The 14,900-nt window shown below is 40.9% G+C and overlaps 1 protein-coding gene across 1 annotated transcript in view; it reads right to left on the reverse strand.

Annotated features, from left to right (window-relative positions):
* Positions 1-301: 301 nt before the first annotated feature.
* Positions 302-14,900, reverse strand: part of ARHGEF38 (Rho guanine nucleotide exchange factor 38) — a 147,600-nt gene continuing 133,001 nt past the window's right edge. Inside the window, exons 10-14 of the mRNA XM_008150239.3 lie at positions 13,685-13,996; positions 11,205-11,348; positions 10,182-10,380; positions 9,775-10,034; positions 302-546 (exon numbers count right to left, since the gene is read on the reverse strand). Coding sequence (XP_008148461.2) covers positions 361-546; positions 9,775-10,034; positions 10,182-10,380; positions 11,205-11,348; positions 13,685-13,996 — 1,101 coding nt within the window. The 3' untranslated portion in view covers positions 302-360. The remainder of the gene's footprint in view (positions 547-9,774; positions 10,035-10,181; positions 10,381-11,204; positions 11,349-13,684; positions 13,997-14,900) is intronic.

The following is a 14,900-nucleotide window of genomic DNA, read 5'->3' on the forward strand; positions in this document are numbered from 1 at the left end:
TGTGGTTGACCGGCCGGCCCTGCCCCTGATCAGGGTCAGGGGGGATCAAGGGCAGGGCTGGCCAGTGGCGGGGGGGGGGGGGGGGGGCTGCAGGTGGTTAGTGGGCCAGCCCCGCCCCCTGGTCGAATTCCCAGTTGAGGGGACAATTTGCATATTAGGCTTTTATTATATAGGATATGTGTGTGTATGCATGTGCAACAAAGAGATGAGAAAACATTTTTGAGGTGAAATACATAATACAGAAAAATAAAATACAGTAAATTGAAAAAAAAAACCTTGTCCTTAGAGTCAACCTTTCATGATGGTAAAGAACACACTCAGAATATCTCCACTTTTAAGTAAACCAGAAGTCTGATTTTCTTAAGCGTAAGTCATCTTTCCAAGGTAGTTAGCTGGCACATATCCTTTCTGCCCTCGAGCTTCAGCTAACCACCACTCTTTATTGCCACTTAGGTCACAAAATCTAAGTATGTGGACTCTTTGGTATTCCTGAAGACTGAGTTCACAGTTACTCCGTGCTTCAAAGGCATGAACTGCATAGAAAATCTAGACAAAGAAGCAAATGACATAATTAGAAACAGAGCCTACAAGTGGTGATAAATGTTAATAAAGATTGCCAACCTTTTAGAAGGAATGCTAGTTTTCTTACTTTCCCGAAATGATATTTCCTCAATTCCCACTGGATGTATTTTGCTAAAGTGTGGTCCAGATATGAATACAGTGAAATCAGCATTCTTATTGTTCTTTTGGGAGGAGTCTGAACTCTGCTTGAAGGCAATTTGGCAGTTTCTGTTTAAAAATTTTTTAAATATTCTTTTTAAAGAATAATAGCTCTAAGAATCTCTGCTACAGAATAGAAACATTGACAGATTTTTACACAATAATGTTACTGCAATACCCATTTATAAGGTGAAAAGTGGGAGAGGAGTGAAAATAACACTGAAGATTCAGCAAGAGAATAAATTCTAGACCATACACTAAGGAAATCAGTCGTCATTACAAGTGACTAATAATATGGCAAATTATTATGATAAAATAGTAAGAAAAAAGGACATAAAATCAGATGTACAATATAAGCCTAATATTGTTAGATTCTTTGGTAGAGTTAGAGGTGATTTTCACTTTCCCTTATTTGTTTCCTTATTTTCTAAACCTATATAATGACAATGTAATAAACTTACAATATTTAAAATATTTAAGTGATCTAGAAGAAACTAGTAAAACACATTTCCATCAAAAGAAATTTTCTCCAACCTCAAAAGAATACTTCGCAATTAGTAGATGCATAAGAAGCCCCTAAGTAAATGTTTAGTCCCTCTTCCACTAAAATCGTTAGACTGTTAATAAAAATGTTTTTCATTTTGGCATAAAATTAAACAATCTACTAATAACATGTATTCATTCATTTAATCAGAATTTATTAAGTACCTATTAAACACCAGATATGTTATCATAGAACTTGTAATGCAGGTAGGCGGGAAAATTAAAGAAAGGAGAGAGAGAGAGAGAGAGAGAGAGAGAGAGAGAGAGAGAGAGAGAGAGAGAGAGAGAGAGAGGAAGAAAGAAAGAAAGAAAGAAAGAAAGAAAGAAAGAAAGAAAGAAAGAAAGAAAGAAAGGAAGGAAGGAAGGGAGGGAGGGAGGAAGGGAGGGAGGGAGGGAGGGAGGGAGGGAGGGAGGGGGGGAAGGAAGGAAGGAAGGAAGGAAGGAAGGAAGGAAGGAAGGAAGAAAGAAAGAAAGAAAGAAAGAAAGAAAGAAAGAAAGAAAGAAAGAAAGAGAAAGAAAGAAAGAAAGAAAGAAAGAAAGAAAGAAAGAAAGAAAGAAAGAAAGAAAGAAAGAAAGAAAGAAAGAAAGAAAGAAAGAAAGAAAGAAAGAAAGACACAGGGGGAGGTGGAAGAGGGCAGAGAAGGGATAAATAGTGATGAAAAAGAGGAGGGAGGGAGGAAGGAAGGGAGACAAAACAAGAAAACACCCTATGCATGCAGGTGATATATCAGCTCATTATGAGCTGGTTTTTGGAATAAGTAATCTTTTATAGGTGGCACAAGGGGTGAATATATCATATTCAAAGGTACAGAGATGAATATATGAAAACAGTATATGAGAACGGCAAGCAGATTAACTTGCTCAAAATTTAGGGTCAATGTAAAATGAAACTGAGAAATAAGGTGACTTGTTGAGCAGGGAGAGACTGGGCGATGTGGGGAGGGGACTGTGGTAACAGTTAAGGTTGGATTTTGAATCTTACACTGTTATTTAACTTTTGGTAAAATTCTGATAGCACTGATTTGTGTACCATCTCAACAACGCAGCATGAGCCCACCTCCAGCAAAGGCGCCACATTTTCCCCATTGAGCGCATCAGAGTACACAGTAGTAATTCAAATACATGTTGATTTGACTTGAAAGTTAGCCTGAAAGGCTTATCATACAAGAACATATAAAAGATCATCTTGCATCATGCGAGATACAAGGCAGATTGTTGGGCATCGATTATTTTGTAATTTAAAAAGTAAAGAAAACAGCCTGGTTGGTGTGGCTCAGTGGTTGAGCATCGACCTATGAACCAGGCGGTCACAGTTTGATTCCAGGTCAGGGCACGTGCCTCGGTTGTGGGCTCAATCCCCAGTGGGGGCCATGCAGGAGGCAGCTGATCAATGATTCTCTCTCATCATTGTTGTTTCTTTCTCTCTCTCCCACTACCTTCCTCTCTGAAATAAATTTTAAAAAAATATTTTTTAAAAGTAAAGGAAACAAAAAGGGAGGTACCATAAATTTTTGAGCAGTGGAATAGCAGCAATAATAACTACTTTTTATAGCGCTCGTGAAAATTTACATGTCAAATGTGCTTTATCCTCAACGGCCCTGTGAATTGTGATTTGGAGAAGTAGCAACATGCTCTCAATCACAGAGCTAGTGGGTGCTGATAGGACCATATCCTTTAGCTCCTGTGCTTGGTCCAGTTCTCATAATACTTTAGGAGCCAAACTCTTGTTCTAGCAAAGATGTGCAGAGTGTATTCTTACAGAAAGAGATTGGGCTCTCTATTATGTTGCTGTTCTGTTTTGTTTTTTGTTTTTTGCCTTTTGTGTGTGTGAGTGTGTGTGGTTTTTGTTTTGTTTTGTTTTGTTTTGTTTTTTATTGTTTAAAGTATTACATATGTCTCCTTTTTCCCCGATTGATCCCCCTACCACCACTCCCCTCTTCCAGGACAAGCCTCCACCGCCCCAGTGTCTGTGTCCATTGATACTGCTCTGTTTTTGTTGTTGTTCAGAAAGTGAAGACCCTGAATAGATCCCCCAGAGCAAAGTGGAGGATTTGGCTTGCAAAAGCATTCAGGAGTATGATGTACCATAATACAGCTTCTGAGAAATAATCTGTTAAGAGCCCACATGAGCAGTTGCTAGCCATCTTTTGTAATTTTTATACATAATATATATGTTTTACCAATGCAGCTATAGATTTTTTTTAGCAGGTTGAATCACCTACTAGCATATTATTCCTAAATACAGTTTACCCTTGAATAATGTAGAGGGGGTGCTTACAGCACTGACCCCCTCCTCCTGCAGTTTAAAATCCACATATAATTTTTAACACCCGCCCCCTCAAAACTTAATTACTAAAAGCCTACTGTTGATCGGAACCCTTAACATAAAGTTGATTAACAAATATTTTGTATGTTATATGTATTACGTGCCTCATTCTTATCAAAAAGGAATCTAGAGAAAAGAAAATGTTAAGAAAATCATAGGGAAGAGAAAATACATTTTCTGTATTTATTGGAAAAAATCGGCACCTAAGTGCACCTACACATTTTAAACGTGTTGTTCAAGGGAAAACTGTACCTATGGCCATCTTTCATTTCAGCACATGTTCTTTTAACGGGAGTATTTAAACTCTTCCACCTTGACCTGTTTGGTCTGAAATTGTAACAGCTTATATTTTAAACACTAAATATTAATTCTCATGAAACTAAATTTTAACCAGGAGGTCACAGTTTGATTCCAGGTCAGGGCACATCCCTCGGTTGTGGCCTCATGGCCCTTGGCTGATGACCAGCAAGGAAATAGAGGCCTCAGTCCTACTGGCACTGAATATGTGCAAAATTATAACATATACTTTCAATAACTTAGATGATCGTGGTTCAAAATTAATATAGGATGAGCCGTTTTCAGTTTTTATATATGTTTATGCCCCCATTTAACATAAGATAGATACTCAAAATGGAAATAAGTCTACTTTCAAAGAGACAACAGTTCATAACATTGGATTGCAAGTTAGAGGTTTTCAACCTGTCATGGACTTAAAGCTAACAACTTTCTTATATTTAAAATATTTTAATTATTCCAGAATGTATCTTTCTTTCAATGTTAATATGTTTTTGTCCAGACACATTACAATTCAAGTCATAATCATCTGGTTCTTTTTCCTTGGCATTCCTTTCATTTTATTTTTTCCATCACCATTTATCCCCTCCATGCCCTCTTCCAACTCCACCTCTGCCCTGCTGCAATCTGCTCCACCTCTGCCCTGCCCACACTGTTGTCCATGTTCCTTGGCATTTCTTAAAATAATATCTTATTGTTGGCTTCTTTTTAAAGTTCTGGCTCATTTTAGGTACAATATTCTATGAATGCAATCCAGTTGTCCACAGCATTTGCTTTTTTAATAATACTTTGTATTATTATATTATGGACTCATACCCAATTTATTACCCACTGTTTATAACCACCAGATCATTCCCAGTCAGCATTTCCTTATTCTATATTAATGCATTTAATCATCCCTCCCTTAGTGATCCAAATTACCGGTCTTCACTGAATCTCATTTTTTTTTCCCATCCCATTTCTCCAATTAGCAACAACAAAAATCATAATATATTTTAATAAGCCTTTCCAAAACTAAAAATCAACTATAAGCCAGTATTTACCGTATTATAGTATATAGAGCTCAGGAAGCCAAAATAGTTATCTCACATTTTTTAAAATGCTCATTTTTCTTCCTTACCCTCCAGGACAAGCTCTCATGTACCTTAGTTAACAATCCTATATTATAAAAGGCTAATATGCAAATAGACCAAATGGTGGAACAACCAAAAAACCGAACAACCGGTCGCTATGACGTGCGCTGACCACCTGGGGGGCACGCGCGGGACATGGTGGGCATTGGCAGCAGGTGGCAGAGCGTGGAACATGGTGGGCATTGGCCGTGACAGGATGGTGGAGCAGGTGAGCGGGGGCACCATACCAAGATGGGGTGCTAGTCGCTGTCAGCGGGGTGAGCCCCTGGTGGTTACTGAAAATTCTTTGCTCCCACACACCGCGGTCCTGCCTGGTGTTCACACCTGCTGCTGGTGCCAGCCCTGCTCGCACCTGCTGCCAGCGCTGGAGCTGCCGCTCGCACCCGCTGCCAGCGCCCAGTGCTGGCCCTGATCGCTCAGCACTGTCAGTGGATGTGAGAGGTGGCTGCCGGCCCCAGTCACCCCTCAGGGCTTCTCCACCTCCCCCTGCTCCTGAGGGGCGATCGGGGCCGGCAGCCGCCTCTCGCATCAGCTGATAACACCAGCCCCAATCACTCCACACCATCAGTGGGTGCAAACAGGGCTGGCGCTGTCAGCATGTGGGAGCGGGGCTGCCAGCAGACAGGGGACCGGGAGGCTGTGGTGGTAGGGGCTAGGCAGGGGAGTGGAGGATGGGCCGAGACCTGCTCCTGTGCCCACGGCAGCCTCGTGGCCAACAGTTCTTTTCAAGGTGCCCTAATTCATGCCTGGGCTCCTAGTTATGTATGATTGTTACACAAGTAATTTTTATTAAAAAAATAATTTTAAATAAAGGTAAGCAAAAAAGAAAAATCATCCAACTGCTATTAATACCTTGCTTTCTTTGCTTACATCCTGTCTTTCTTTCTTTGTCCTTTATTTTCTCTTTTTTTTCCCTACCTACCCACCTGAAGTGCTAATAAACATACAATTAGAGTACACATAATTTTTGCAATCTGCTTTTTCACTTGAAAATATAGTAAAAAATCTTCTCATGTCATTAAAACGTTCTAAAGCATAATTTTAATGACTACTTAAATACATTAAGCTCCAGCCTGCTGACTTTTGAAGCATTTCTTAAACAATAATATACTACATATATAGCATTATTATTATTACTATAAGTAGTTGAAAATGTAAAGATGAAGGGCCAGACAATGAATTTAGAATTAGCAGCCAAAACAACTAACTTCTAAGAAGTAAAAAATTACGTCCTCAGCATTATGTATGTGGGGGGAAAAGAAGTGCACTTATTCTCAGACATTGAAATTCCCACCAAAACTGGGTTCTAGCTATTATTAAACCCAGTCCTTCTGAGAAGTACCAAAGATTGCATCACAGTAGTCCAGCATCCTGCTTGCCACACAAGGCATCTTAGAGGCTGTGGTGTTTGTGAATGTGATGGGCATTCCTGTGGTTATGTTATATGGCAAAGGTGAAGGGAATTTGCAGAAGTGCCTAATAAATTGCCTTTGAGTTAGTCAAAGCTTATCTTGAATAGCCTGACTTGATGAGAGATTTGAAACCAGAAAGATGCTCACCTGCTGGCCTTGAAGAAGCAAACAGCCATGCTGTGAACCGTTTGGAGATCACCACATACACATTTCTGAGAGCAGCCTCTCAGTGATGAGAGGCCTCATGGCCCTTGGCTGATGACCAGCAAGGAAATAGAGGCCTCAGTCCTACTGGCACTGAATTCATCCAACAACTGCAAACTTGGAAGGGAACCTCAAGTTTCAAAGAGCGCAGACCAGCAAAAGTCTAGGCTGCAGCTCTGTGAGATGCTAAGCAGAGCCCCCAGCTAAGCTGTGCCTGGATTCCTAACCATGAAAATGGTGAGCTAATAAATGTATGTTGTTTTAAGCTACCTATTTTGTGATAATTTGTTATGCATCATAGAAAATTAATACATATCATGCTGTTACTATTTGATGAGCAAAAGGGGGAATACATTATAATGGGAAAGCATATTTTTTTACTGCTTTTTGATATAGCATAGAGAGTAAAGAAGTTAAAATTTAAGTCCCTTATTATAAATCAGTCCTACCAGTTTGTGAATATCCATTGTTTCATCCCCATTATTCTACAGAGTCTCTGGATCATAAATTAGGAGAGCTTCTGAAACACTCAGAGAAAGTCCCTGCTTTCTGCCTGTGGTGTGCATGTAAGATTCCGAATGAGTTGGTACTGAGGCCCCAATATGTAGATTGACAATACCTCCCAGTTACACCTGTTTGGTGTCTCATCTGGTAAGCACTGTCTCTCATTAACAAAAGTTTTTCATTACAGGTAGCAAGTTATATTTTCACCCTACCTTAAGACTTCTGATCCACTATAACCATTCTAGGAAATGCTGAAAGCTCTTTACCCAACAATTTCTCTTGATTGGGTGGAAGAATTGATAAATAGAAGTTAAGCCTCCAGAGCAGTGGTTTCTACCCTTTTTCAATCAAATTTCCCTTTGAAAATCCAGTGAAAGATATGGACTTCTTTTACCATAGTTATACACATAAGCAGACAGTTTGGAACATATTTGAGGAGATTCATGAAACCTCCCAAATCCCATTCACAGAACCCTTTTATTTTTTGAATTCTTCCAGGTTAAAAACAGCTTTAGTGTAAAAGTCACACAGCCAATAAAGTCTTATGTCAATCAGAATTTGCCTGTTTCTGACTGATTTTTAGGCCCCACTGAATCCCCTGAATATCAAATAGAGGCCAAGGCCAACCATCCATCTGTCTTTCTTGCCAGGATTCACTACAACCAGCAATAAGGCTAGATTACAGCTGATAACCTCCCTTGACAATGTGCTGTTGCAATTCTGGAAGAGAGCAAGGCAAGTGTTGCTGCCATGGTAGGAAAGGATAGAGAAAGAAATGCTGACGCCAAGTGTCATCCAATTAAGGCAGTACAGGTTTCAGTTGATATTCCTGATAATAAAATAAAATCAAGAACAAAAGTCTAAATAGTCACACAAAAAAACTGCTTTGTAGGATACCTCAAATGTGCACATTACAATAAACAGTGTATTCTCACTGTTCACAAAGATGATACAATTTACTCCCACCTTTCAATCACTATATAAAATCAATTTATTAAAAATGGAGGTAGATAGTTTCTGTTGCCTAAGATAAATTGTTAAGTGAAAAAAGATTATTTAACACATGCATGTTCCCACTAATATAAATATGTGTTTGTATATGCACAATGTCTGAAAAGATCATCTGAATATTGCCTCTGAATCAGAGTATAACTGGGGAAGGAATTAATATATATTATATATACAACTAGAGGCCCAGTGCACAAAATTTGTGCGGGGGGGGGGTTGTGTGTGTCCTTCAGCCCAGCCTGCACCCTCTCCAATCTGGGACCCCCTTGAGTGATGTCCGACTGCCCATTTAGGCCCGATCCATCCAGGACTGCTGGCTCCCAACCCCTCACCTGCCTGCCTGCCTGATTGTCCCTAACCACTTCTGCCTGCCAGTCTGATCACACCCTAACCACTCCCCTGCCAGCCTGATCGATGCCTAACTGCTCCCCTGCTGGCCCGATTACCCCTAACTGCCCACCCCTGCTGGCCTGGTCACCCCCAACTGCCCTCCCCTGCAGGCCTGGTCACCCCTAACTGCCCTCCCCTGCAGGCCTGGTTCTCCCCACCTGCCCTCCTCTGCCAGCCTAGTCACCCCTAACTGCCCTCTCCTGCAGGCCTGGTCACCCCCAAAGCCCTCCTCTGCCAGCCTGGTCACCCCCAACTGCCCTCCCTTGCAGGCCTGGTCCCTCCCATCTGCCCTTCCCTGCAGGCCTGATCGCCCACAACTGCCCTCTCCTGCTGGCCATCTTGTGGGGGCCATCTGTGTCCACATGGGGACAGCCATCTTTGACCACATGAGGGTGGCCATGTTGTGTGTTGGAGTGATGGTCAATTTGCATATTACCTCTTTATTATATAGGATCTTTCTACTTTTTAAACTTTTCACAAATACCATGTATTACCCTTATAAAAAACAAAATTAATTAATAAAAAGCCACTAAAGAAAAAAGCAACTTAAAAAAAGAACCAGGTAATTGGGTAGTTGATCACCACTTGAGGATTAATAGTTAAATATATTGAAACTTTCTGAAGTAGAAAAAAGGAACTCTACATTATAGTTAACTTACCATTTTGCAGAAGAATCATCCCAATTGCCTTTGCATTGATGCATTGAGGGAAAAGTAGCTCTTAAAAAATGTCATTATATGTTATGTGACATTTTACAAGATTAAAAACAGCCAATTCATAGATAACTCAATGAAGATATTGCCCTCAGAAGATTTAGGAACCGTTTTCCACAGGCTACTGATGGCGGCAATCTGCTCAGTGTGAGCTGTTTTCCTCTGATGGGGGGAGTATCAGAAGACCATCTTCACTCTAAGTGCATCACAGCAGGGTAAGGCAGCACCACCACTTACTGAGTGTCACTCTGTGCCGGGCACTTTACATACCCACATTATCCCTACTCCTCACATAAACTCTGCAAAATAGGAACTACTGTCCTTATTCCTGCATTTGAGGAAACAGACTCAGAGAATGAATTCCCTGCAAATACCTGCACAGAGAGTAAGCGTTAATAGAGTTAGGTCTTGACGTCAAGGCTGATGCTCTTCCACCAAGTCTTACAGTAAGAAACAGCATCATCAGCGAGAACATCTTTCATGATTTGAACAGCCAAGCATCTTTACATCAAGGTTGAAATTCTTACCTGCTCATCTACCTCTTGAAAACTGTCAACATCAGTGCCATTTGTTTCAAACTTTCCACATGTGCCACTAAGAGATGAGCTGCTGTCACTTATGCTACCTTCTGGGGTGCTTGTGACACTGTCCCTAGTTGGCCGCGAAGACACAAAGAGGCTGATGTTATCAAAGTCATCATCACAGGACCTGATCTCAGCACCCACCTTCTGTGCTTTTGCCGGGTTGTAGGGTTTTAGGAAGGAAGAATACACATATCCTTTAATAACTAGACAGGAGTAAAAAGAAAGAAGAAACAAGGTCATTCGTATACCCTTTCCAAACATTTGTGTTTAGAGAAGCACACAGAGGTCCCTGGGAAAGACTCAACCAGAAGAGAGGCGATCGTTCCGTGCATCTTAAGCAAATCACTTACTTCCTGTGTCAACAAGCCACCTGCTCGTACTCCCCAATGGATCTTTCTGCTCCATCACAGCCACCAACTCCCCTTCCAGAAGATTGATGTCATATTCTTGTGTAGCATTGCATTTACGCTTAGCTTGGTAGAGTTCCTCTGTACTGTATGTGGACAGAAGTTTGGAGCGGTGAGTGTCAGTTTGACGTGGCACTTCTGGCTGGGAGAGGTAAGGAGAAATTTTGGTTTAGACAGCTGTGTTCTAAAATCCTCATTGGGTTGATAAATACTTCTCTGGAATTTTTTTAAATGTTGAAGCCATACATGGATCTGGGATTATTTCAGTGCTGAGGCATAGATTGGGCTATTGTTGTGAAGTATCCAGCTGAGTTATACAGTGAAAAAATCTCTAGTTAGCACATGAGGGCAGTGTTGTAGAAAAGAAAGAAAATTCAAAGAAAATAAGAAGGCAGAGGTTCTAATCCCTCTCTTATGCTGAACGTGTTTTACTTCTTTGTCATACTGTAGACATGTTCTTGAATATTAAGCACTTGATAAATATTTAATTAAGTAAATTTTAGATGTGTATGTCTTTTTCTGGGAAATAATATCAGTAAACTAGGCAGGAAGGAGTCAAGAGGCCTAGTCCCGTCCCAGCTCTGCCACTAAGTGACTTTGAAAAGGCCACTTCATCTCTGCAGCCTGGGATTCCTTATCTGGAAAAAGTGAAAGGTTTGAACTATACAATTTAGCTCTATAAAATTCTATTATTTTCTCAACAGATACTTATAAAGTATCTAGCTTATGTCAGACACCATTTTAGTTGCTTGGAATAAATACATCATGTACAAAACAGATAAAAATCTATACGCTTAGAGTTCATAGTGTAGAGAGTAAAAAGAGACAAAAGTGTCTTGCATAAAATAAGTGTGTAAATGACAGGATATTAGAATGAGGTAAGTGATATGGAAAATAATATAAATTATAGTTTAAATAAGGCAAAGAAGTGACAGTCATCATTGGCATGAATGTTACCAAACTCACCAGAATTTGCACAGGCTTCTTCTTTTCAAAACTAAGTTTTCTCTCAATAAATGTGGCACTGTTGTCCTTTATAAAATTCAGATTTTGAACCTCTTCTAGTACTCTATTCTGCATTTCAGATATGTTTGAAACCAACAATGGTACCTATAGGCAGAAATAACATGACATTGTTCCAAGACAACTACTTAACCAGGTTAGGTACTGAGTTTAGTAGAGCCGTGGCGAACAGTTGAGAAAGTACAGGGTAGTTCCACAGTGAACAATTAGGTCAACATTAGAATCAGAAATAAAAATGGCCTAATTTTCCATCTCCATAAATCCCATTAAAATGATAGGGATAATTAAAAAGAAAAAGATTCAAGCCCAATAAAAGGAGAACAGAAGGAAAAATAGCAATAAAGTTTTGAGGAAAAGGCTCAGGAATTGATGGCAGTAGTCACGTTTAATGTGTTGGGCGGGATAGTGGGAAGTGGAAAGAGGCTACATGGTTTTAAAACAAATCAGCAAATTTTTTGACATGCTTCCCACCAAGAGATGGAATCCATGTCCCCTCCCCTCAAAAACAAGGTGGGCCTTTATGATCACCTCTAGGAGTAGAATGTTGAAATGAATAGAACAATGGAAAAGATGCTGTCTGACTTTCAAGATTTGGCTAAAAAAGACCATACAGTGTCTGCTGGGTTCTCTTGGGACACTCATTCTTGGGAGACATTCATCACCATGGAAGAAGTCCAGCTGCACTATGCCACTGTACCAAAAGGCCATGTTGAAATATCAGTGAGAAGAGTGACAGAAGGATCTTGAATATTTATAGGGGCACTTCTCATAATAGCCCAAAAGTGGAAATAACCCAAATGTTCAACTGATAAATGGTTAAATAAAATGTGGCTTATCCATACTATGGAGTATTTTGGGGCAATAAAAAGAATTAAGTACAGAAACACACTAAAACATGGATGGACCTTGAAAATATGCTGAGTGTGAGAGCCAGTCACGAAAAAAAAAAACAAAAAACAAACCACAGATTGTATAATTCTGCTTATATCAAAAGTCCATTTCTGTCGATACAGAAAGGAGATTGGTGGTCACCTAGGGCTGGGAAGTGAGGGGGCAAGGTGGAGTCACCACTAAGGGTTCAGAGCTTCTTTTGGGTGTGATGACAATGTTCTAAAATTGACTGTGGTGATGGTTGCACAACTCCTGTGAATATACAAAAAAAAAATGTATATTTTAAGTAGATGGGCTTTATGGTATGTAAATGATACCTCATTAAAGTTTTTACCCTCAAAACAGGGGGCTGGTCCTGTACTATGTTACAGCTATGCAGTAGACCAGTGTAAACCTGTAAAAGGAATAAGGCAGCTCTCTGTGTGTGGACACGGATGCCTCCCAGGATGTTAAATGCAAGTTGGATGGGGGCGGGAGCTGGTGGGGAGAGGTCAATGGGGGAAAAAGAAGACATATGTAATACTTTCAACAATACATAATTTTTTAAAAAAAGCAAATTGCAGAAGGGTGCTATGACATGCTAGTTTTGTGTAGGGAATAACAATATATATGCAGATGTACTTTTAATGACTCAAAGGATCCCTAAGTGAATAAAGATAAACTAATAACCATGGGGTGGGAGCAGGAGATGGGATGGTTAGGGGACAGGAGTGGGTGTGCAACTGCTTATATATTTTACATAGTTTTGCCTTTTGAACCATGTAAGTGTAACAACTGATTATTCAATATAATTTAATTCAAAGGATAAGTTAGACACCCAATAAAAAAATAAAGTAGGAACAATTAATTTTCCTCCAAATGTCCATTAAATACCTAACCAGCTGAATGAGTACTAATACATGTGAAATTAGGGGCCAGGAAACCAAGATGATTTTCTAAAGTTGATATTAAGATGCAAATACTTTTCTTTCTCTTCAGAAAATAATTATAAAACCATATTCTAATGGAAGGCTAAATGAGTTATACACACATATTTTTACACACACACACACACACACACACACACACACACACACACTTTGGAGCAAAGCAAAATGAAGACTGGTTTGACAATTATCCTACCTCGTCATTCCACTGAGATGGGCTGCTTTTTGAACCTCATCTTAGTCATGGTTAACACTGAAAAACTATTGCATGGGAAGAGAAGGCAAAATATGAATTGAGAAGCTATAACATAGCATCAGGCAGGTGGAGCGACATTGGTGTCACCTGCAATAGCTGAACGTGGGTCGGCATTTGAAAAGGAATCTCCAAAACAAACTGCAAGTGTCTAAGTCATAGCAAACCCAAACTAGGAAACTATCTTTTCCCAGGAGCTTCCTATGGAAAACCGCACAGGCACTCACACGCACTCGCAGGCACTCACACGCACCACACTGGTGCAAGCTATGGACAGGGCTGTTTTGCACGGACACTGTCTCTCTCCAATAGATGCCCAGACCGAGGTGGCCAGGTGCTGGTGCTGTGCTTACCGGCCCCGCCGTGGAATACAGCTGCTGTTTCACCAGCGTCAGGTCCCGGAGGAGCGTGATGAAACTGCACAGACAGTTCAACAGAATCTTGCGTGCGGCCTGGTTGAACACCTGGAGCTCCTCCACAAGCTGGGCGTTGAGGGCCTCATACTCCTTTTTGGCCAAGTCTGACTCCTCCCCCGCTGCCCGCTGCAGGTAGCTGTTGTAGTCCAGCAGCTTGTCATAGCGTTTCTGGATGAGTTTCTGAGGCCCTGGGAACAGGGACAGCAGGGCTGACAGGGGCGTCAGGACGAGCTTCTGTAAGTGAGCTGCCTGCGGAGAGAGGAAAGAATCCGGTCACAGAGCAGCCAGCGCTGCTATCCATGGGCTTCCTTCCTCCCTGCAGGAGCAGCAAGGTATCTAGCCAAGTTAAAGAAGGGCCTAATCATTTTCCTGGCATTGGGATCATCTCCGTCCACGCTTCCCCCTTCCCTCTCTTTCTAATCCCCGTGCCAGCACGTGGAGGGAGGGGGTGGCCTCCAGCCTGTGACCGCCCAGACTGCATAAATGATTCACCTGTCATTTTGCTGGCAATAAAAGAGAGTCCATCTTAGAAGAGACATCTGCCCTGATTTCCTGGCGACCCTCGTAGCTAATTATGGTAGTGGAACTGTATCCCCTATACAGATAGTACCCCCTTGTTATAGGTATTTTGCTCCCGTGATAGAAACGACCACAGAGAGCTATTGCTTCCTCTTTAAATACACGGAAGGATTAAGCCAATGCTGATTCTGTGTCCTAAATTGTTTCATTTTTAGGTCTGAGGCATTGAAAATGAACGTCATATTAATGCCAAACCCCATGCCAGACCCTGAGCACCCTATGTTTCACTTCTCCTCTTTGCATTTCTTTCCTACCCTTCTATTCTGAAGGGCACTTGTACCCTAGGTTCACTGACCATCCTTTACCACACATGCTTGGCTTATGTGACTATGTTATGGCAATTTGGAAGCAGGTTTCCTTTTGTACCCCGAAATATGTCCTAGGGAATCAGACTGAGCAGCAGCTGCTATTAATTAACTTAGATGGCCTCTGGTAACTTTCTCTGAACTCATGGGAAATCTGGGAGAGAGGAGAAACCCATCTTTATTGGCACGAGCAATAGCCAACCCAGATTAAATTTGATGTCTAATTTATAAAATAATCCATATGCACCTGCAGACTGTTAAATGAGTCC

The sequence above is a fragment of the Eptesicus fuscus genome, chromosome 2 (genome assembly GCF_027574615.1).
Source record: "Eptesicus fuscus isolate TK198812 chromosome 2, DD_ASM_mEF_20220401, whole genome shotgun sequence".
Taxonomy (NCBI): Eukaryota; Metazoa; Chordata; class Mammalia; order Chiroptera; family Vespertilionidae; genus Eptesicus; species Eptesicus fuscus.